Below are 22,229 nucleotides of genomic sequence, written 5' to 3' on the forward strand. Positions count from 1 at the left end.
AGCTCCATGGCTAACCCAAGACCTCCTAGAGGCACACCCCACCCCATCCCACCCCACCCCACCCCCGACTGTCACAGGTGCCAGCCACACTAGGGGCTGATGTCACCTTGATCAGCAGTTTCCTGTCCTCAGACTCACCCTGCTCCGTGGTTTCCTGTTGTTTGGTCTCAAAGGCATTCACTCCGAGCTCTCACAGCAAAGGCTGAGCTATGGAGGAAGTGGCCACAGTTAGACAGGTCAGGTGGGCTTTTGCAAGCATGCTCCCTCCAAGGAGCCCAACGGGGGACAGAGGCACCGACAAACCAAAAGACAGCAGCCACAGGAAGCTTGAGCTGTCCTTGAGTTGAAGATCAAATGTCATGAGCTCTGGGGACTGTCTGACAAGAGAAAGAGCCTCAGGACTGAGCCCGGCTCCTCTGGGAGCCTTGACAGGGACCCAAGTGAGGAAGCACCCACTGCCCTGGCCTGGCGACAGTACCAGCTTGATCAGGCCCAGCATCCAGGTCCCATTGATAAGTGTCCAGGAATCTTCCCGAGTCAGTTGTTATATACGCCTGCTATTAAACGCACAAACTAGAAATCAGCGGTCGGTCCCGCCCATTTTGCCCCTGCCTGAGATCTCCTGGTCTCTCAGGGCTGTCTGGCTGGCTGTGGCTGCCTCGATCCAATGCAACCAGAAAGTAAGGTGTGCAGCGCTTGGGCATGGAGCTCCCCAGGGCTCACTCAGCCTCTCGGCTCAGGGACAGTCATGAAGGAGGAAGTATGTGGGGGAAGCTGGTGGGATGTGACTGGCAGGCGGCGGCCTCCAACCTTGGGAGAGAAGAGGCCGCCCCCTTGCCAGTCAGCAGCACATCGCACATCAGTGCTGACCTGGGAACTGGCGTGGGCCTTCATGCAGGCTGTGGGGCTCTGTGTACATGACAGACAACATCAACCCATATGCTGCCTGCCTTTAAAAATAACGCAGATGAGTCAGACGGCAGTGGCGCCCACCTTTAATCCCAGTACTCAGGAGGCAGAGGCAGGTGGATCTCTGAGTTTGAGGCCAGCCTGGTCTACAGAGTGAGGAATGAGGGCTGCACAGAGAAACTGTCTTGAAAAAAACACAAAGTAAAAAAAAAAAACCAAAAACCAAAATATTAAAGATGATGTTCTTCTACTTGAAGAAAAGGATCTTCCATTTTGGATTATTCATTCCTTCCTGAGTGGATTTTTGGTGACCTGGGACCCTGGGAAGCCAAGTGGCCTCCAGGTTAGGGCTTGGGACTCAGGGAGTTTGAGGCTGGTTTGCACCTCCCATGTGCTGCTGCTGCTGAGGAGGACCCACGGCCAGGAGTAACCTATCTGCTCCTGCCCACTCTTGTGACAGACTTAGGCACTGCAATGTTGTGCCACCCAGCACAGAGTGGCACAGGGGGTTCTCCGTGTGGAGTGTGGTGATCCTGCAGACCACAGAGTGTAAGACCATAAAGCCAAGGGAAATGGTGCCCGGCCACAGGGTGGTCTAACGTGAGCGGCCCTGACCAGGACCGTGGCTCTGACTCAGTATCTCAAGTATGTTCTGAGGCCCGGAATGTCAAGGGCCTTGCTGAGAACAGGAAGCTGGGGCCTTGGGGCCTGTCTGCAGAAACCAGGAACTCACAGGCAGAGCCGTGTTGAGGAAGGAAACAAGTCAGAAATCAGGACAAAACAGCCAGGCCCGGTCTAAGGAAGAATCCAGATGTCAGGCAGTGCTGGCCAGACCCAAAGGATCCGCTGCTCAAAGCAGGGTGGGAGCTGAGAAAAGAGCCACACACCAAGGGAACATTCTGGTTCATTTATGCAGGCACTGAGAAGAGGCACTGCTTAACTGGGGGTTGGGGTGGGGGATGGACAGCAGGAAGAGGCTAAAAACAAGAGGTGAGGGTCTGACCCAAGTCCTCCAGGGGCTAGGCATCCCCTTCCCGGATGCAGATGCACACACTTCGCCCCACCTTCTTGGGCCCTTTCTTCCCACGATGTTCCAGAGGAGGCATGCACTCCAGAGTGGGCCAAGGGACACACAATACCGGCTGTGCCTTGGTCTGCAGCTGCATGCAGAAATGGCTGCCCTTTCCGTCCATGTCTCCCCGGTTGGCATGGTACTTATCACCCCAGGAGAGGAGCTAGACCATGCAGGCTGGGAGGAGGAGAGTCTTCATGACCTTGGTCCCCACTGCACGCCCTGCTGCTAGAGCTGGACACCCTCTGCGCGCACACCCACGTGCATGCAGCATGCACCCACACACTGACAAACAGGCACCGCACACGCACATACTCACATAAACACATGGAACTCCCTGGAAGCCAGCTCTCCCTAGGAAAGCTCTTTCCACTTCTTCCCGGGGACAGGAAGTAACTGTGACTTTGAGGCTTTCTTGGGACAATTGCCAAAGCTCATGACCCACACTTACCCTCCTCCTCTCCAGTCTTCAAAATGTGACACTGGCCATATTGCCCTTGGAAGAGATAGCAAGCTCCTCTAGTGGCCACCGGGTCTCTTGTTATCACAACCCTCAAACCTCCCTCCCTCTGGCTTTACCTAGCAGTCTCTCAAACTGCCAACCACAGGGCCTTTGCACCTAGCTGCCCTCCTCTTGCCAGCCTTCTCTCTCCTCCACTCTTAGCTTTCTGGTCTTAGCCCAGTTGCTGTCTCCTCTGGGACAGCTCAGAAAGTCTGTCCCCGACATGGCCAGCCTGGCCTGCTTGGGTATCTTCCCATGCTTACTTGGGCAGTCGCCTCCCTAGGAATAAGGCTCGAGAATCTGTCCATCCTCAGGTCCCCAGCACGGTGCCAAGTGTTGAACGCCTTTGTCTGTATCGTTGTGGCAAGAGCTTTAGACCCTTGTGTAGAACATGTGGCTGGCTGAAACTTGATCCCTGCTTAGACCTCAGCTTCTCTTCCCAGGAAGTGGAAGACTCTGGACTCCCCACGAGTCTAGATGTCCCTATGCCCAGGATTGTGTACCCTGACACTGGCAAGCAAAGTTTGGGTCTCAACAAGCTCAGAACCCCCCAAGGTAAAGCCAGCACAGGGTGAGGGATCCGATCCTGTCCTTCGCTGGGGAGAAACACCGAGGCTGGAGGATAGGGTTATGCATAGGAAGTAGGTCAGGGAGGCCTGGAGTTGACCCAGAGTCCTTGCCAGCAGCAAGCAGGCCTGTCCTGGAGCACACACTGATGGGGGCAGAGCCAGGCCAGCAAATGGTGCCTGACCAGCATCAACTCCCCGAGCTGGGAACAGACGGCAGGAGAGGATGTCGGAACCACAGTTCTCTCCAAACCCCAAGGGTGAGGCTGCCCCTGCCCTCCACCCATGCACCAACCCCGCACAGCCTCCAAGCTTGCCCGGGCCCGACTGGGCCTCTGGCATGCACTGGTAGAAAGCCACAGCAGCCAAGGCTGTAGGGTAGAGCAGGCTTGCCAGCACTCTGGGGTGAGAAAAAGCAGGTCAAGAACCCAGGCCTGCCTGATCCTGCCCAGTGGGGCCGTGTCAGTAGGGCAGGGGGTTGCACTACTCATCCAAGTGCCTCTTGTCCCTACAGTTCTCTACCTCACGCTTACCACACTGTCCCTGCTTAAAGCTGGGTGTGCCCTTGATCCCCAAGGGAACCTGGCAAATATAGCTCAGATTGGTCCCCAGAGTCCCGGCTGTGCATTGACAGTGACCTCAACCAGAAACAAGGATGATGGCCACGATGGAAATGAGGGTGGTGGTGGCAATGACGCTGAAGGTGACAGCTACTTAGAAAGCTCTGTGGAGCAGGTGGCTTCTGCTCAGGATGATGTGAAAGGAGACACGGTGGGTCTCATTCCCCCCCCACCCCAGGCCCAAAACACCCTCAGAGAGCCTCTGCTCTGAGTGTGGGAGCTGAGGAGCTGGGGTGGAGGGACGGGCAGCCAGTCCCCCGCCGGCCAAGTCCACCCATCTCCAGTTTCATCCCATTTGGCAGCCATAGCCTTGGTGGTGACCCTGTAATCCCGTCCAGTTTAACATGCATCACCCCCGTGCTTCCTGAACCGTGGGCCAGGTTGAGTCACCATGATCTGAGCCAGCCGGATACTTCTAGGCCACTTAAGAGACCTCACCACTGTGGTTATGAGGATGGGACAAGGCCAGGATCACAGCCAGGGGGAAGTCCTAAGCCCCCAAAACACCCCAAGGTCCCAGCAGGCAAGAGACCGTCCCCCGGGGTGGCAGGAATAAGCCACGTTGTCTCTCAGCTCCACCCGGCCCCCTTCACTCTATGAGGGCATTGTGTCCCATCTCTTTGCCAGAGACACCAGCACTCACAGAAGACAGGCCCCGTGCTCCCCATACCCCAGACTTCTGGACAGGTGGACAGGTGTCAAAGTCCCCATGAACGTGATCCAACTTCAGCTCTCTCTCTCTCTCAGCCTCTCTGCCTCGCCTGTTCTGCCCCTGCCTCAAGGGTACCGTCCTGCCCACCCTGGCCCAGCTTCCCCTCTCTCCTGCCCACAGCACCCCACGAGACTCGTGCCTGCCCCACAGATATCTCTACTCCTTCACAGCTTGAGGTCAGCCACAGCTGATGGGTCAGTCACAGCTAGAAGAGTCTACACCACAGGAGTCCATGGTGGCCACTGATCTGTGCTTTTCTTTGGTGATACTGGTGTTCAGCATGTTGCAGGCCACTACTACTGCTCAGGCTTGACCTTGTAGTCCAGCCCCAAGTCCACCAATGCAAGCCCTATCACTTTCTCACTAGCTTGCTGGAATCCACTCCTACTGTGTGCAAGCCCTTTCACTTTCTCACTAGCCAGCCAGAATCTACTCCTACTGTGTAGTCTAGCCCCCACACTCAGGCAGCCCAGATATTTCCAGGTTGTCTTCCAACCTGGGAATCCCTGGCAACCTCAGGCTTCCTCCAGTGATCTGCCTAGCCCCAGCTGGGATGGAATGTGCTGGTAGATGACTTGGCACAGGCGGCTAGAAAACACCACACCTGGAGCCGACCCTGCTCATCCAAACGAGAAAAATCAGGGATGGGTCCAGAGAAGTGTGCCCAAGGAGTGTGTGTGTGAGGCAGAGTCTCAGAGGGCAGAAGAATCCAGACAAACTGTGAGAGCCGTCAGTGGGACTGGGCCTCTAGGTCCCATCCTGTGGACCATTAGGCGCTGCCGAACTGGAGGATGCTGGGAGTCCTCAGGGGTGAGTGGAGAAGGTTGGTTTTCATATGTTTGCTTGTTTTGTTTTGAAACAGGTCTTCCCTGTGTAGCCCTGGCTGTCCTGGAACTCACTCTGTAGACCAGGCTAGCTTCGAACTCAGAGATCCACCCACCTGCCTTTGCCTCCCAAATGCCGGGACTAAAGGGGTGCGCCATCACCTCCTGGTTGGGATAAGCCTCTCTGGCTTCCCGCACCCTTCCACGGGTGCCTGAAGCCATTCTAGCGCTTGGCACAGAAGCCCTTCTGCAGAGAGATGGGAAGGGCCCTGGAGCTCGTTCCAATCCTCTGTGACCTCCTGCAGGTCACTGGCCTTACCCGTCCTAGAAGGAAGGTCTGTCAAGTTTACAGAGGCTGATTTAGCCACCACACAGAAGACCAAAACAAAAAGGCGGACCAATGAACAGCAGCTGTGTGGGCCAGAGAGCAAACAGCTCGATGGCCCAGCTTCCTGGAACTCTCCGGGCAATGAACTCTTAACAGGTCACAGCTTGTTAGCCGTTGGAATGGAAGTAGGAGTGAGATTCTGGGCAGCCAGCCCGCAGCCTAAAGTCTGCAGACCCCTCACTTGCAAAGTGGTCACCAGTATACGGGGTACCTGGGTCCTCATCCCCCCACCCTCATCCCCACAGCCACTGTCCCCACTGATGAGGCACACACAGCAAGACCCTCAAGGACAGGGGCTTGTGAGGTCGGAGACCTGTAAAAACTCCAGGCTGGAGGCAGAATTCCTTCCCATGGCCCGGACCAGGAGTCATCATCCCAGGACTTAAGCTGATGTCCCCAGAGTGACTCACTTAGTCAGCTGTCACAGTTTTGTATTCTGTCACAGACTGAGGCCTGCGGAGTGGACAGCCCATCCCTGTGTAGCTGTGTCTCTGAAGTGCCATGGAGCATCAGAACTGCTTTGAGACTGTGTGAGTGGCCGAGCTTCCCTAGGCCTGATGGGAGAAGCCGGGCCTGGGGAGCTGGGGGCTGCCAGGGCCTAGTCTAGGTGTTGGGAATGGCAGGCTGTTCAGTGAGTCAGTGGAGGCTTGGTGGAGTCCTCTGCTAAGGGCCTGCAAGTGTGCGCCAGCCCCAGAATCACCACTGTGGGCAGCGGGGAGGACATGAAAGCTCAGAGAGTGGGCTGCCCAAGCACACGCAGCTAACAAGACCAGAGCCAAGATGTAGCCCAGAGGCTCTGATCTCGCAGACAGCCATTTCCACTCTCCTGTGGCTTGAACATCTGTCTCTTCCTAGAAGAAGGGTCTCGTGATATGCCCGCCACAGGGCTGTCTTCACCTTTGGCCAATTCAAAATTGTTGCCAAAGATTTAAACGCAGAAGACATATCCATCAGTTGCATGTGATATGACACCAACAGGGTCGTCCATATTCAGGGATGTTGTAGCAGTCGACCAGAAAAGCCCACAGCCACAAGACTTGTCAGGATGCGGCTCAGTTGGTAGCATGCTTGTCTGGCATGCCTGAGCCCTGGGGTTCCCTCCCCAGCATTGCATAAATGGACACGGTGCTACACGCCTGTGATCCCAGTACTCAGGAGGTGGAGACAGGAGGATCAGAAGTGCAAGGCTCTCCTTGGCTCCCCCCAAAACCAGTACCAGCCTGGGGTTACATGAAACTGTTAAGAAAGGAGTGAGGCCCAGAGGGGCAAGGCTCATTTATTCAATGAACATTTGATTGAATGTGAGGCACCACTGTGTTTCAGGCCCTGGACTGGACAGGTACGGCACACCACGTGAATGAATCTAATTGAAGGGCAGAAAATGCGTGTCCAGCCAAATCACTCTTGCCTTTTGTTTTAAAAATCTATTTGGTCCTGGTGGCACAGGTCTGTGATCTTAGCCACTAGAGAGGCTGAGGGCAGGAAAATTCTGAGCTCAAGGCTAGCTTGGACAATTTAGATGTGGCTCAGTGATAGAGCCCTGTCCAGCGTGGCGGGACCCTGGCTTCCACCCTCATGGTGAAAACAACACTAGCTGAAGCGATCTGTGTAGAAGCTTTGGGCACCGCGATTCCGCCAGCGGCTTGCCTCCCTGCCTGACCCACGGGAGCTGGTAGCAGTGCAGTCCCTTGATCTGCTCCTCTCATCCCCGTGGCGGACACTGTCCTGCCGCCTCTGCCTCTGTGCTTGCATTTGTTAATAGCTGCAAGGTACCCGCATCTGGACAGAGCCAGTGGTGCCTGGCCTGTTCCCAATAGGTACCTTGGAAGTGGCATACAGTGTTTGCTCTCGGTGCGATCACTGCCCTTTCAGATTAGGGCTGCCTGGAATGGTAAAATAGATACCAGCGTGGAAATAAGCTCTCCACTGAGTTCCCAATTCATTGTCAGGAGAACCAAGCAGTTCTTGGGACTTCCCCTGAGGTCCTTGAGTGACCCCCGCCCAGCTAGTCCAGCACACCGAACGTGCTTTCCTTTGGGACCCCATGACTTCCTGTATTCGGTGTATGTGGTTGACAGGAGGTGGACTGCAGGAGGATTGCTAAATTGTAGTTACTCATTCCCTGAAGCCTAAGCCTGAGGCAGGAGGACCCTGGAGCTCCCAAGTCTGGTAGCACTGCCCTGGGGAGTCTCTGCATGCCTCCAAATCTCTCCACATGGCTGCAGGCAGCAGCAGGAAGCAACATGATCAGAGGTGGGCTTCCATCCTCACAGGTGGAATAGCCCAGAGAGGTTAAGCGTCTTGCCTGAGGTCACACAGCTTCAATGGATGGAACCAGAATACTGAGGCCACAATGGAAGGCGTTTGCACACCAGGGCTGGACCCTTGCATACCTGCTGCCTTCCAGACCCTAGAGCAAATGTCCTCACTTTCCTCTGTCCCCTGCTGTTTAAAAGAAAGAGGAAGGAACCAAGCAAGTAGAGGAGGCTGCTGTCCTGGAGGCCCTGGAGCATTCCCAGCCTCTTCCCTTTGTGGATCAACGCCCCTCCCCCCACTTCCAGGGTTCAACCTCTTGCCTCCTCCCACTGTGAGAGCTGTGGATCCACAACTTTGTCAATCTCCCTGGGGGCTCACAGTGCTGATCCCTAAGTCAGCTGTTCTTCCTAGGGCCAGGCAGGCACTGGCCACTCACACTGGGTCCTGGGTGTCAAGCAGAGCTCTGCCGGCAGGACTGGCTACCGTGGAGCCCCTCACCCCACTTCTGGCCCTGGGAAACCCCTGTCTTTCTCTGTAAACTAGTTGTTGATAAAATATCTGGCCACCTCTGGGCCAATGAAGAGACTGAAGAATTTGAGGGTCAAGGCCACTGACCCCGTGGGCTTGAACAAATATTGACTGCGTGTCATGTGCCGGAAGGGCCTGAGCTCTGCGTGCCAGAGCCCCAGCCTAGGTGGGGTGACAGACCCAGCTCTGTCCCAGCCAAGCCTTCCATTGCTCAGGGGCTCGGGGCTCTTCACTGAGGATTAAGGAGAACAATGCCCCTGCTCCCACTGTTGGGCTGCTGGGCAGACGGAACCACCCTGAACCCACCCGGAATGGGGGCGAGCACAACCCTGCTCACCCACTGAGGGATTGGGTATTCCAGACCATCTGTGCCTGCCTACCCGAGCCTCTTATTCTCTTCCTTTATCCCAGCGATGCTCGGCCTTCCAAATGCTTCAACCCTTTAATCCAGTTCCCCGTGTTGTGGTGGCCCCTACCATACAATTATGTATGCAACCGTAACTGCAATCTTGCTACTGCTGTGACTCGCGACATAAATATCTAAAATGAGACCTGGTGGGGGCCACAACCCACAGGTTGAGAACCACTGCTTTAGTCACTGCCGGCTCTGCCGCCACCACCACCACCACCATTCATGCCTGTGTGACCTTGAGCTTGAGATGAACTTCTCTGTGTAGCAGCCCTGTATAAGAACTGTCTATTCACAGTGCCTGGGAACAAGAAGAGAAGAAGCTGGGTGGAGAGAGGGTCAGCTGGGTGGTTCTGGGATTGGCCAGAGAGACAGACATGGTAGTATTCCACAGGAGCAGGCCACACCCACTGCCCTTTGGGACCTGGCAAGCTCCCTGCTCAAGTAGGGAAACTGAGTCTCAGAGGTCACCCTGCCCCGCCCCTTGACATGGTCCAGGTGGCTCACACTCCTGGATAATTGGATCCTGGAACCGACAAGGTATCAGACTCCCACCAGCCCAGGTTTGACACCTGAGGCCTGGATGTGTGGGATGCATGCAGCAGGGTCTCCGGGCAGAGGGAGACAGGAGAGAGGGAGAGGTACACTGAGGGAGAGGGCAGGGTGGGGTCTATTCTCCTTAAGCACTTCACCTCTGGGCCAACGTTTTCCTTATTTTATGTGAGAGTTTTTTCCTATGGCTGTAGGGGCAGAAGCCAGGCCTCCAGCGTGCTGGGCGAGCACCGTCGCACTGAACTACACACAGCCCCAACATTCCCCGTTTCCACCGGCATGTGATCCACAGAGCTGAGATGTACTCAGTGGTAGATGTGTGTCCAGCATCTACAAAGCCATGGATTTGAACCACAGCCTTGAAGGAAAAACCCCGTGAAATCTATATACAATTTACTAACAAGACATTCTGTCCTATTGGGTGAGATGTGCATGTGCACATGTGTGTGTGCACACACACGAGCGACAGGTCTGGAGGCTAGAAGTCAACATCAGATGTCTTTCTCTGTCACTCTCCACCTTGACGTGTTTTTGTTTGTTTGAGACAGAATCTCTCACTGAGCCTGGAGTACACGTTTTCACCACACATGACTGCCCAACAAGGTCCCCCTAGGATCTGCCTGTCTCTGCCACCACAGCGCTGGGAGTTCAGGTGTGTGTCACCCAGTAGGGTTTTTAATGTGATGCTGTGGAACTGAACTCGGGTTCGCACGTGTGCCCAGTGAGCCATCTTCCCCAGCCTTTGCCACCTAGTGTCCCTCTATGGTCTGAGGATGGTCTCATGCACATTTTTTAGCCAGAATTACAGAATGGAAAACAAGTTCTCTGAGCAAGCTGAATCTGAGCCTCCTTCCCCATGAGCTTTCAGCGTGAGCAGGCCTCTCAGATGTACCTGTCCTAAGACATCTCTTGTGAGTGTGTAGTTTGTGTTTCCCAGGAGCCTGTGTGTATTTGCTGACACGCCAAGCTGGCTTGCCTCCTTGAGTAGGAAGGACCGTTAGGGATCCAGATAGCCCCCAGGATAGCCCCTGTCAGCCTGCGGGGACTGGCGAGGTGGGTCCCCAACAGTGCCCTTTGGTCTGCTTCCTGTGGCATCTCTATCTATTTTCATCTTGATGGCTCTGCTGTTGATAAAGCTGGACAGGTAAACACGGAAGGAGGAGAAAGTCCACCAATGGCTGCCAGCCAGCTTCACCAACAGGGCATGGCCGGGGCCAGGGCCGGGGCCGGGGCCGGGGCCAGCCGGGAGAAAGGCCAGTCCCTTCTTCCTGGCTTTCCAGGCCCTGGTCCCTGGCCTCCTCCAGTTTCTTCCTGTACAGTTGAGGCTCCAAAGCGGAAGTCCCTGTCTCTGGGTTCATGCTCTCTCTCTGCCTCCGTTTACATATCCAAAAGCATGGGCAGGTTGCCACCAAGCACTGTGGGATGTGAAAGCAGAGATGGGTGACAGTGGGAACGGGGTGCAGCCAGACCCACCTGTGCCCTGTAACCATGCTCAGCCCTCAGGGTCTCACCTGAGTTCAGAGCCCCACTCCAAGCCTCGTGTGTGGGGAGGACACTTTGAGACTATAGATGTCCGCAGAGGGAGTTCCCTCACCCCAGGTCTCAAAAACACACCCACAGAGAGCAGTGACCTGTAGTGGGGGTCTCTGAAGTTTCTATTGCCGAGCCCTGGTTTAAACTAAGCCTCTAAGTTACCTCAGCACTAAAGGGAGTGTCTCAGCAGAAGAGCTAAACCCAAGGTGGCTCCCATTCAGGCTGGGGAAAGCTGCCCAGCCTAGTGCAAAAGAAAATGCAGAATGCATGGTCCTTGTTTTTGTTGTTGTTGTTGTTGTTGTTGTTTTTTAAAAAATGACCAGGAATTTTAAGGAAGACACTAGAGCATTAAACCAAGATTCTGACCACAAAGCCCTAAGCAAAACATGCAGCCCAGGATCCCCCAGGGGAGGAGTAGCTTCTAGAATTGGATCCTTGAGCCGTGGGCTGCAGGTGCCTGACCTTTCCCTTAAACCCAGGTCAGCAGCCAGCCTTGCCCACCCCATCTCCTACCTACTCGCCCCAGGATGGCGTCCCTCTTCATCCACCCCTGCAGGATGTGCCCCTCCACCAGGTTATGGTTTGGCACTATGTACTCCCTGGGGAACAGATTCTTCCATTGAGACTGCTGGCTCAGATTAGGGCTCAGGGGTTCTCTGTGTGTGCTTAGCAGTCCTGGGGATTGAAGCCAGGGCTTTGAGCATGTTAGGCAAGTGTTCTCCACTGAGCCATCTCCCAGCCCCAGCCCAGGGTTTGACCATATACATACATATCAGTGCACAATGGTACTGGGCCTTGAACCTGGGGTCTCATGCAATGCTAGGCACAGGTCCTACTGACCTATTCCCCAAAACCTGTATGCGGTATTTTGAATAATCATTTTTTAATCCAAGAAAAACAAAATATCATTTTATTTTTTTAAATCAAAATGTTGTGCTAGCAGCCAAGAATCTTGCAGCCGAAGGATGTTCCACGAGGACCCTGTCTTTCTTTACAACTCTGAAGGTTTCTTTTTCCAGAATTTGTATTCTTTACTTACATTTTTTTTTCTTTAGAAAATTGCACCACCAAAGTGTCAGTTTCTTGTTTAATGAGTCCCTCTTTTTTTTTTTTTTTTAGAATTATTTATCTAATACATATAATTCTGTCTTCAGACACACCAAAAGTGGGCATCAAATCCTGTTAGAGATGGCTGTGAGCCACCATGTGGTTGCTGGGAATTGAACTCAGAACCTCTGGAAGAGCAGCCAGTGCTCTAACCGCTGAGCACTCTCTTGGGTACTTAGAGTGAGAGCCTGACACTCCCCCTCAGTTCTGGTCCTGGTGGCAGAGTGACAGCTGATCAGGACAGGAACAATGGCCACCAAGGTGTGTGCACCGACCTAAACCACTGCCCAACTTCCTTCTCTTGAGCCAAGGCTCCATATTGGAAAAGCGCTATTCTAGACCCAGTGTGCAGCAAGGGATGCCTCCCTAGGGCCCAGCGTGACACCCTACAGGAAGAGAAGTCTATAAGGACCAGGGAGGACAGACACACACACACACACACACATGCACGCACGCATACACTTGGGAGTCCAACTCAACCCCACTTTTCAGATGGGGAAACTGAGGTTTGTTCAGAGCCTCCAACCAGGAAGTCGCTGAGTGGGAGTTGTCAGGGTCAGACCAGTGACTGAGGGTTTTTTCCTGCACACCCCCATGTCCCCTCTCCCCACAAGCTGGAGTGGGAAGTGAGTGAAAGTTCTGGAGTTCAGAGGCCAGCTGGCCAGTCATTTCTCAGACGCGGTAGAGTCTCACCAGTAAGGAAGGGACCTAGTGGTCTCTCTCAAGAGTCACTAGTTCCTCCTTCAGAGACTGAACCCCGGAAGGGGAGAACTGGCCAGCAGGGGCCCTTTAAGACTGGCCAGGGGCAAGTTCATTCACCCAGGGGCCCCTGCTGACTCACGCTTATGAAAGTGATTTTCCTGGCCCCGCCCCTGCCTCCGCCTCCTCCCAGCCCGGCTGTGAAATACCCCTGCTAGCCTTGGGCCTCGCTCGCACAGCCTCTGGGATCCCCAGGGCTAATGGGCATCCTGTTCTTGCAGCAGGGCACCGTGACAAAGTCTCTGACCGTGTGACCAAGTTCCTCTGAGTGTCCAGACAGCCCAGGCTCACCAGCTCCCTCCAGCTACCTACCGTCCATCAGGTGAGCGGTCCGGGCAAGGCTGTGGGTGGGAAACAGTAGCCACGGGGCAAAGGTCTGTACGAAGTCTGGTCCTGAGGAGGACTCTGGGAGTCCTCCCTGCTCCTCCAGCCATGGCCACGGTCAGGTGTCTGGGACACTCTCCCCCGCGGCCCCTGGCTCAGCAGCCTCATCCTAGCTTTTCTGGCAGGAAGGAGCGTGGGTAGCCTTGCTCCTTCGAGGCACCAATGGCCACTGTGTCTCCAGCCTGGTGAGGTGCTTCCCTGGGACCTACCTATCCAGGCTTAGCCGGGCACAGCCGGGGTTCCTGGGTACTCGGTTTACGGAAGGTTCCATGGAGAAAGTGGACCGTGGAGGTTGGGCCATCAGGCACCCTTGGGCCCAGGTGAAGCAGGCGCTTGGAACGAGGGTTCACTGTGACTAAGGCCAGGTAACACTTGGCTGACTGCACACTTCCTCCTGCCCCAGGGCTTTGTGTCACTAGCAGCTGTCACTGTTACCTGTTGCTTTATTTGAGAACAGAGGGGAAAGGGTCCCAAATTAGGCAGTCTGGGACCTAGCCAAGATGTCCCCTCCCTCTCCCCCAACCTCAGTTTCTTTCTCCATGCAATGGGGATAGGAAACCCCCAGCTCTTAGAGGCAAACGGTATATGCCTCCCAGCCCTCCCCAGCATGACGATTTCATAACCTTAGAAATGTCTGCAGTGTTACACCAGGACAACTGTCGCCACTTCTGAGAAACTCATTTTTTATGTGCTCATACCTTTGGGGTCAGAGGTCGATGTCTAGCGTCTTCCTCAGTCACTGTCCACACCTTCTTTTTCATTCTATTATCATTATCATTATTATCATCATTATTATTATTGCTAGAGAGAGCACAAGAACACGTGTGGAAATCAGACAGCCCCCTCCCAGGGGTCAGGGGTCAGCTTTCTCTTTCCATCTTTATGTGGGTTCTGCCCACAACTCACTCCCCTTGTACAACAAGTCACCTGCCCGGCCACTTCCCTCCAGGTTTCCCTCTCCTGGACTGAACCTGGAGCCTGTCATTCGGCACTCTGGCGGGTGATCTCCAGGGGCCCTCCTGTGCCTGTCTCACCAGACCTAGGATTACAGACATCTGCTTTTTACAGGAGTTCGGAGAATCTGAACTCAGTTCCTCACGGTTAGGCAAGCACTTTACCCACTGAGCCATCTCCCTGGCCCCTTAAACCAACAACTTGAGAACATTAATTTTTTTCTGTCAGCATTACCCAACCAGAGAGACTTCGAAATAGGCCAGTATTTTAAAAACTGGTTATTCTAGCCTGGAGGTGGTGGCTTTCTCTTGAAATCTGAGCGATTGGGAGGTGCAGGCAGGAGAGTCAGGGGTTCAAGGCCTGCCAAGGCTTAGTCTAGTTTCAAGCCAGCCTGGACTACATGAGGCCCTGTCTCACTACAAAACAAGCACCTTACCCCAACTCTACAAACTGAGGCCCGTGGGCAGAGCTGCAGGTTGGAAGAAGCCATTTTGCCTCATAAACTGGAAGCAGGTGCTTGTGGGTAGTTGTGAGGGTGAACAGCTGGGGGGGGGGGTGACTCCTGGGGGAGGGTCAGGCTTGGTGGTGATCTCATGTGTATGGTACCCAGCAAGCAGTTATAGGTGACGCTTCTGCCAGCTGGGAGAGGGACCTGGACTTAGAGTGCAAAGTCCTCCAGTGTGTTAGCCCAGCCCACTTCCTGGGAAGCCACTTGGGCTTCCCCTTGGGCCTGGCCTGTGTGGACAGGGCCTCCTGTTGCCACCAGTGAGGAGCTGTATGCTGGGGTGTTCAGGTCTCTGGGAATGGCTGGCATAATCTTTTCAGGGGTGCTGGAATGTCTAGTAGTGTTATGCCCGCAGGGATAAAATTTCTTTCTTTTGGTTTGTTTTGGTTTGTTTTGGTTTGTTTTGGTTTTTTCAAGACAGGGTTTCTCTGTGTAGCCCTGACTGTCCTGGAACTCACTTTGTAGACCAGGCTGGCCTCGAACTCAGAAATCTGCCTGCCCCTGCCCCCCAAGTGCTAGGATTAAAGGCGTGTGCCACCACTCCCAGTGGGATCAAATTTCTGTTCTGTTATGGGCCCCGCTCTGAAACTTAGCGGACATGACTATATCCGCCCTCCCCCTGCTCCTGCCTCAGTCTCTTCATCTGAGACATGGGTTGAGAAGAAAGAGAAGGCATGGGAAAGCACCCTGCCGGGATGCTACCCTCACCTGTGTTGCTGCTGTTGCTGGGTAATGAAGATGGTAGGGTTGGGGAGAGAGACCCCAGGCCTTTGCTGTGCCCTGCGCACACCGGTGAGGGGACCACCACCCTCCAGCAACTGCAGCCTGAATGTCCAAGGCTCTGAGCACAGCTGTACTCTCTAGTTAGTGAGCAGCTGACCCTCCTCCAGGACACTGGGGCCAGACTCTGCTGCAGGACAGAAAGGGACAAGTGCACACTGTGGAGGCTTCTGATCCCCTACACCTGCAGAGGCTCAGAGTAGCCCCTGGAGCAGGGTGACCCAGTTCAAGTCCAGTCCAGCTGACTGGAGGTGGAACGGGCTTCTGGCAGACTATAAAAGTCTGTGCAAAGCTCTCCAGCCTCTGTTTCTCTATCGGTAACACAGAAGTGATCAAAAGAGTACTTTCAAACACCCAGATTAAAAACTATAAGCATAAGCTTCGGGGGTGGGGAGAGATTGGAACTTACAGGGCACCAGCTCTATAATTACTGCCATCGGTGTGTTACCCCAGTGTCCTCTTAGGCCTTGTAAGGGAGACCACATGGTCTCCAATAACAGCAAGGAGCCACCTGCATTTTCCCAGGAAGGAGGAGGAAGACCCAGCGGGTGCTAGGGACATGGGAGCCATCTTGACAAGTCTGCGAGGCTGTCCTAATGCCTGAGCATGGCTAGACAAATGGTTCCTGGCCAGCCCAGCTGTGAGCCCACAATGACGTGCAGGGGCATATCCCACTGGCAGACTGTTCCTCCCCTTGTGAGGCTCGCCCCTCACAGAGGCACAGTGAATACCAGCACCAGGTGCTAGGTCAGTTGTCCGGTCTGACTGGTTGGACTTGCCTGGTGGGAGATGCCGGGTTTTGTGTCCCTGCACGCAAGTCACACGAGGCCCCAGCTGTGTTTTGTTGGCCCGTGAAGCATTTTTGTAAAGGCACGTCACTGGCTGCCCACTTTTCCAAACTAGAGAGTTCACATACAACCCCCTCACCCCCACCCCCATCCCCCAGAATTCTGCCTCCTCTGTAAGATGTGCAGATGTGACCTCTCAGAGCAGTGTGCTGCCACTAGGTGGCCTGAGGCTCTCAGGGACTCCCACGATAGCCCAGAGTCTTAGTCACCAGTTAGCCTTGGGTTAAAGTCAGCAGCTTCCTCCGAGGGTCAGTGTGGGAGGGACACGCTGGATGGAGGAGCTCGTTGTCCTTATTCTCCCATCGAGGGTCAACATTTTTTGTGTCCTCCCCACCACCACCACCACCCGAGGAGGAGGCTGACACCAGCCCTCGTTCCACAGTCCCAGTCCAGAGTTGCCTGTGTCCCCTGGGGAAGTTGCCCTGATCCTTGCTGCCTGGCCTGGGAATGCAGCGCCGGCGCTTTGAGCAATGAGGCATTGTGGCCACCAGGGGGCGGAGGAACTCCAAAACCCAGGTTTGCTGGCATTTTCCCAAATCCAGCTGTCAGAGTCTCCCCAAGTCCAAGGTCCAGCCCCGCCCTGAGCAGGAGGTCAGGCAGGGCCTTCCTGACTGTAAATCCACCCCAGCAGGTATTCCAGAACATTCTCCTCCTTGCACAGCTTACTGAGACTCAGGTCTGGGAACAGCCCTGTGTCACCTGTGAGGAAGAGGGTGGTGGCCCTGCAGCCACCAAAGAAGTCTTGTCTTGCCCCTCCCTCCCTTACTGGGCAGGGAGTCCTCTCCTTAAAGTGAAGTGAGGGGCGGGGAGATGGATGGCATGAGGCTCCGAAGAGTTGGTGGTTCCTGGCTCTCAGGCAGCTGGAGAGGAAGGAACGCAGGCGCCCTGTGGGATGAGGACTGGTGCGCTGGATGAAGAGTTTGGGTGGATAGGAGGGAGATGGGAGGCTGCTTGTGGCTGCCCGCAGGGGTCCTGCATTCAGCCCTGACTCCAGCGGGTAGCTGAGATGAGAAGGTGTGACTGGCGTCCCCCAACCTGACGACAGGGGCTTTCTCTTTGCTCTGCTCTCCAGGTCAGTGGTCAGCCCCAGGCTGAACACCCACCCACCCACCCCAGCTATGACCTCCTGGAGGCACGACTCCCTCAGGGCCAGCAGCCCGGAGCCCCTCCCAGTGGTCATCATCGGTAAGTGTCACCCCGGCAAGGGTGGGGGATACATGAATGCTCTGCGGATCCCTGGGTCTGAGGCTAGCAAGGCCAAGGCTGGCCTCTAGACGGTTGGCTTCCAATGAATAAAGCTCATCTGCTTACGGTGGGGTGGGGCCAGCACTAGGCATAAGAGCACCTGCACCATCACCCAGTGTCCACAACTGTGCCAGACGCCCATGTGGGGAACACAAAGATAGGGCTGTGGTTTCTGTCTTCAACTATGCAAAATTGAGAGGGGGGGGCAAGCATCAGGTCAACCCACATGAGCAGACTTTTTTTTCTTTTCTTTTTTTTGGTTTTTCGAGACAGGGTTTTTCTGTAGCCTGGCTGTCCTGGTGCTCACTCTGTAGACCAGGCTGACCTCGAACTCAGAAATCTGCCTGCCTCTGCCTCCCGAGTACTGGGATTAAAGGCGTGCGCCACCAACGCCAGGCACGAGGGGACGTAATAAGCCGGGAAGGTCAGGTGGAGGATGCTCTGATCCCAGCTAGGAGGACCTTCGGTCCACTCAGACACCTCGGGGCTTGAAGCAGCTCATCCTGCTGCTTGGGATCACCACCTCCAAGTCATTGTCACAGCCTTCCTGGCTTAGGCAAGCACTCTGCCCCTGAGCTATACTCCCACCTTTTGCTTTTTCTTTGGGGAACTCACTGTGTTGCACAGGCTGGCCTTGAACTTGAGATCCTCCTGCCTCATCACCCTCCCCCACCCCACAAGTGTCAGGCTCGCGTGGCTCTAGGCTCTGACTCCCTGGGTGTGAATCCCTGTTTAGGCTTTTGCCAGCTGTGTGAATGCAGGGTGCTCGCTTAACCTCTCTGTGCCCATTTCCCCATTTCCCATTTGTGCACAAAGAGAAAACACCGGTACCCGTTCCTTGACTGACATCACACCCTTTGGCCACTGTTCATTTATTTGCCTGCTTCTTGGTCATTACTACACATGGCATCTGTCACGGAGTAGGGGCTTGAACGTTTCATGGAATGAAGGAGTAGCCAGCCAGACTGAGTGACCTGACCTCCCTGTCTCTGCAGGCAATGGCCCGTCTGGTATCTGCTTGTCCTACCTGCTCTCTGGACACATCCCCTACGTGAGACCAGGAGCCGTCCACCCGCACCCCCTGCTGCAGAGAAAGCTGGCTGAGGCTCCAGGGGTCTCCATCCTGGACCAGGTGGGTCTGACACATGAGCCTGGGAGGGGCATTCTCCTAGCGGAAGGCCAGGGGTCCCTGGAAGACCATGCTCAGAACAGAGGAGTCTACAGAACCCACCACAGAACAGGAATAGAGCATCCGGGACCAGGACTGTCTTCCCAGACCCACTGATGCCATGTCAGCTGTCTGACCTCACATTAGACCCGTGCTTCTCAGTGACCAACTCCCACCAAGAACATTCACCAGGGCCCTCAGGCTCCCAGAGGGACCACAGTGACAGTTCCCCAAAATACTCAGCATAGAGGTCTCTATGTGACCAGTTTCCCTCAGACTCAAGGGGACTCTGCTATCCCCTGGGGGTCCCACTGACCTGTGCACCCTCTTCAGGACCTGGAGTACCTTTCCGAAGGCCTCGAAGGCCGAAGCCAGAGTCCTGTGGCCCTGCTCTTTGATGCCCTCCTGCGTCCTGACACAGACTTTGGAGGCAGCATAGATTCTGTGCTCTCCTGGAAGCAGCAGAAGGACCGCGCTGTTCCCCACCTTGTCCTGGGACGGAACCTCCCTGGGGGCGCCTGGCATGTGAGTGTCATCTTGGAGCACCCCCCTGTCCTCCCCCACATCCTGGGGAGGGGGGCGGGGTGCTGCTGTCCTGGCCGGGCCTGACAACCCCTTTCTCTGCAGTCCATTGAAGGCTCCATGGTGACCTTGAGCCAAGGCCAGTGGATGAGTCTCCCGGACCTGCAGGTCAAGGACTGGATGCGGAAGAAATGCAGGTGAGGGGGCCCTGGGAGGCTGGGCAGGCAGGCGGAGGAGACTCCCCTATAAACAGATAAAACTGGCCTCCCTAGGTTCTGGCTCTGTCCCTGCAGATGTGGAGGGGGTGTCAGGATTGTGTGGTGACAAAAACATGCGCATCACTTGCCTTTTTGTACAACACCGATAAGAAGTATCTTACAGCGAAACCACAGTGGGCTGTTCTTTATAGGGCTGTGTAGCATCCGATCCCATCACAGATGGGTTGTGAGCCACCATGTGGTTGCTGGGATTTTAACTCAGGACCTCTGGAAGAGTATCGGTGCTCTTCTCTCCAGCCCTGGGGGGATGGGGGGTGGGGAGGGGCTATTTTTAAGTCCACACATCAATCACAACATGGTTCCCAGGGTTCGGGATTTAGCTCAGTGGCAGAGCATTTGCCAAGCAAGAGCATGGCCCTGGGTTTAGTTCTCACCTGGCAGGAGGGGAAGGGAAGGGGCAGGGTGGGGTGTAACCCACGCAGGAGAGGGTAGGGGTGCTCTGAGTGCCTCTGAAGAGCACCTGCAGGTCACTGAGGGGCAGGTTCTGAGGCTGCTATCCAGTGCTCACTCCCTCTGTTCCTCCTCCCTCCTCCTCCGGGACAGCCCTGCGCTTAGCTCTAGCTGTAGAGGCTCAACCTCATGGTCAGCTTCATAGATGTGAGATATTGCAGCATCTACTTAGACCTTTTGAGTTTTTGTTGTTGTTGTTTTGTTTGTTTTTAGTTTTTGACGCAGGGTCTTAGCATTCAAGGCTGGCCTTAAACTGGTGATCCTCCTGCCTCAGTCTCCCGAGTGTGGGTAGTCACCAGCTTTCAGGCTGTTATTGCCACACATTGGGGGTAATGATGTGACCAGCCCAGACATGTCACCCCATGGTCAAATCCCAGTCCAGGCGCTTGGCTTGTACCCAGTCCTGTACGATCTCCCAAGACCCTCACGGGTGCTGCTGACACACTCACTACCCTGCCTCACACGTAGGGAAACTGAGGCACAGGGAGTTTCAGGCTTTGGGCCTTGTTAGTTCTGCTTTACACGGGAGACACCCAAGTCTCCCCTCAGCAGGGCTTGCCATCACCGTCACGGCTGGCCAGTGCCTACTTCCATGCCTGTCTCTGACACCCAGCCCCCCACATCTGCTTCCTCTTCAGAGGTCTCCGGAACAGCAGAGCCACAGCCGGTGACATCGCCCACTACTACCGGGACTACGTGATCAAGAAGGGCCTAAGTCACAACTTTGTGTCTGGTGCCGTGGTCACCGCCGTGGAGTGGGCTAAGTCCGAGCATGGCAGTCCCGAGGTCCAGGCACCCAGCCCCCTCTTCCAAGTGACTGGCTACTTGACTACCAAGGACCGAGGCCACCAGCCCTTCTCACTGCAGGCCCATAACGTGGTCTTGGCCACGGGCACCTTTGACAGCCCAGCCATGCTAGGCATCCCAGGGGAGTCCCTGCCCTTTGTCCACCACGACCTGTCAGCCCTGGAAGCAGCCCTTCGGGCAGGCACTGTGAACCCAACCTCAGACCCGGTGCTGATTGTGGGAGCCGGGCTATCTGCAGCCGATGCTGTCCTCTTTGCCCGCCACTACAACATCCAGGTGATCCATGCCTTCCGCCGGTCTGTGCATGACCCGGGCCTGGTGTTCAACCAGCTGCCCAAGATGCTGTACCCCGAGTACCACAAGGTGCAGCAGATGATGCGCGATCAGTCCATCTTGTCACCCAGCCCCTATGAGGGCTACCGCAGCCTCCCTGAGCACCAGCCGCTGCTCTTCAAGGAGGACCACCAGGCAGTGTTCCAGGACCCACAGGGGGGCCAGCAGCTCTTTGGGGTCTCCATGGTGCTGGTCCTCATTGGCTCCCACCCCGACCTCTCCTACCTCCCCAGGGCAGGTGCTGACTTGGTCATAGACCCAGATCAGCCACTGAGCCCCAAGAGGAACCCCATTGATGTGGACCCCTTCACCCATGAGAGCACTCACCAGGAGGGCCTGTATGCTCTGGGGCCGTTGGCTGGGGACAACTTTGTGAGATTTGTCCAGGGCGGGGCCCTGGCCGCTGCCAGCTCCCTGCTGAAGAAGGAGACCAGAAAGCCACCTTAACGTTAGCCTGATGCCCTGACACACAGGCCCTGAAGAGGAAGAGGGCTTACCACAGCCCAACGGGACATGAGCCCATCTAGATTTCCCATGCCGGAAGGAGTTTCCCTGGCAGGAGGGGAAGACTTGAGCCATGTGGATGGACTATCTGCCCCAGAGGCATGGGGAACACAAGCTGCCCTACTCTCAGGCAGACGAGGCCCCAGGTGGGAGCAGTAGCCATAGACCGGAGGGTCCCCTTGAAGCTGTCAGTGTGTGCTGGAGTCACAGGGCCAGCTGAGTGCCCAACTTGGAGGACCCCAGGCCCAACCTTTCACCCTCAGATCTGTAATAAAACCAGCTGTGCCTCCACCGTGCCTGAGGATTCCGTGCTTGGGGAGTGGCTAGGCAAATAGACCATGCACTGGGCCCCTGGGTAAGGCCCGCAGCTCCAGGAGAACAATCGGTGTCCCCCCACCCCCCCCAGTGGAGCATCCATAGGCACAGGGCTAGACTCTAGGGAGTCTGGGTCAGGAATGAGGCTTCCAGAAGCCTGCTGCAGCCCTATCCCCTCTGCCCACTGGTCTGCCCATTTTAGTCTCACCTCCTGCCTCAGGGCCTTTGGGCAGGCTGGTGTCCAGCCCCGGGACCCCTATTCAGGTGTCCTAAGTCTGAGTCACTTGCACAAGTCTGCTTCTTGCTCTGCCTTCAGGGCAACTAGCGCCCGCGGGTGGAGGAGGGGAGGAAGGAACTCCGGAAGAATCGTCCGGCAGAGGGCGCTCGGGGCTCACCGGA

The 22,229-nt window shown here is 55.5% G+C and overlaps 1 protein-coding gene across 1 annotated transcript; it reads left to right on the plus strand.

The window, feature by feature from the left end:
* Positions 1–12,912: 12,912 nt before the first annotated feature.
* Osgin1 (oxidative stress induced growth inhibitor 1) lies at positions 12,913–21,806 on the plus strand. The gene is made up of 6 exons (XM_021220727.2): positions 12,913–13,059; positions 17,281–17,393; positions 18,449–18,585; positions 18,955–19,146; positions 19,249–19,340; positions 20,510–21,806. The coding sequence occupies exons 2-6, from the start codon at positions 17,327–17,329 to the stop codon at positions 21,456–21,458; spliced, it is 1,437 nt and encodes a 478-aa protein (XP_021076386.1). The 5' UTR covers positions 12,913–13,059; positions 17,281–17,326; the 3' UTR covers positions 21,459–21,806.
* The last annotated feature ends 423 nt before the right edge of the window (positions 21,807–22,229 follow it).

The sequence above is a fragment of the Mus pahari genome, chromosome 20, assembly GCF_900095145.1.
Source record: "Mus pahari chromosome 20, PAHARI_EIJ_v1.1, whole genome shotgun sequence".
Taxonomy (NCBI): domain Eukaryota; kingdom Metazoa; phylum Chordata; class Mammalia; order Rodentia; family Muridae; genus Mus; species Mus pahari.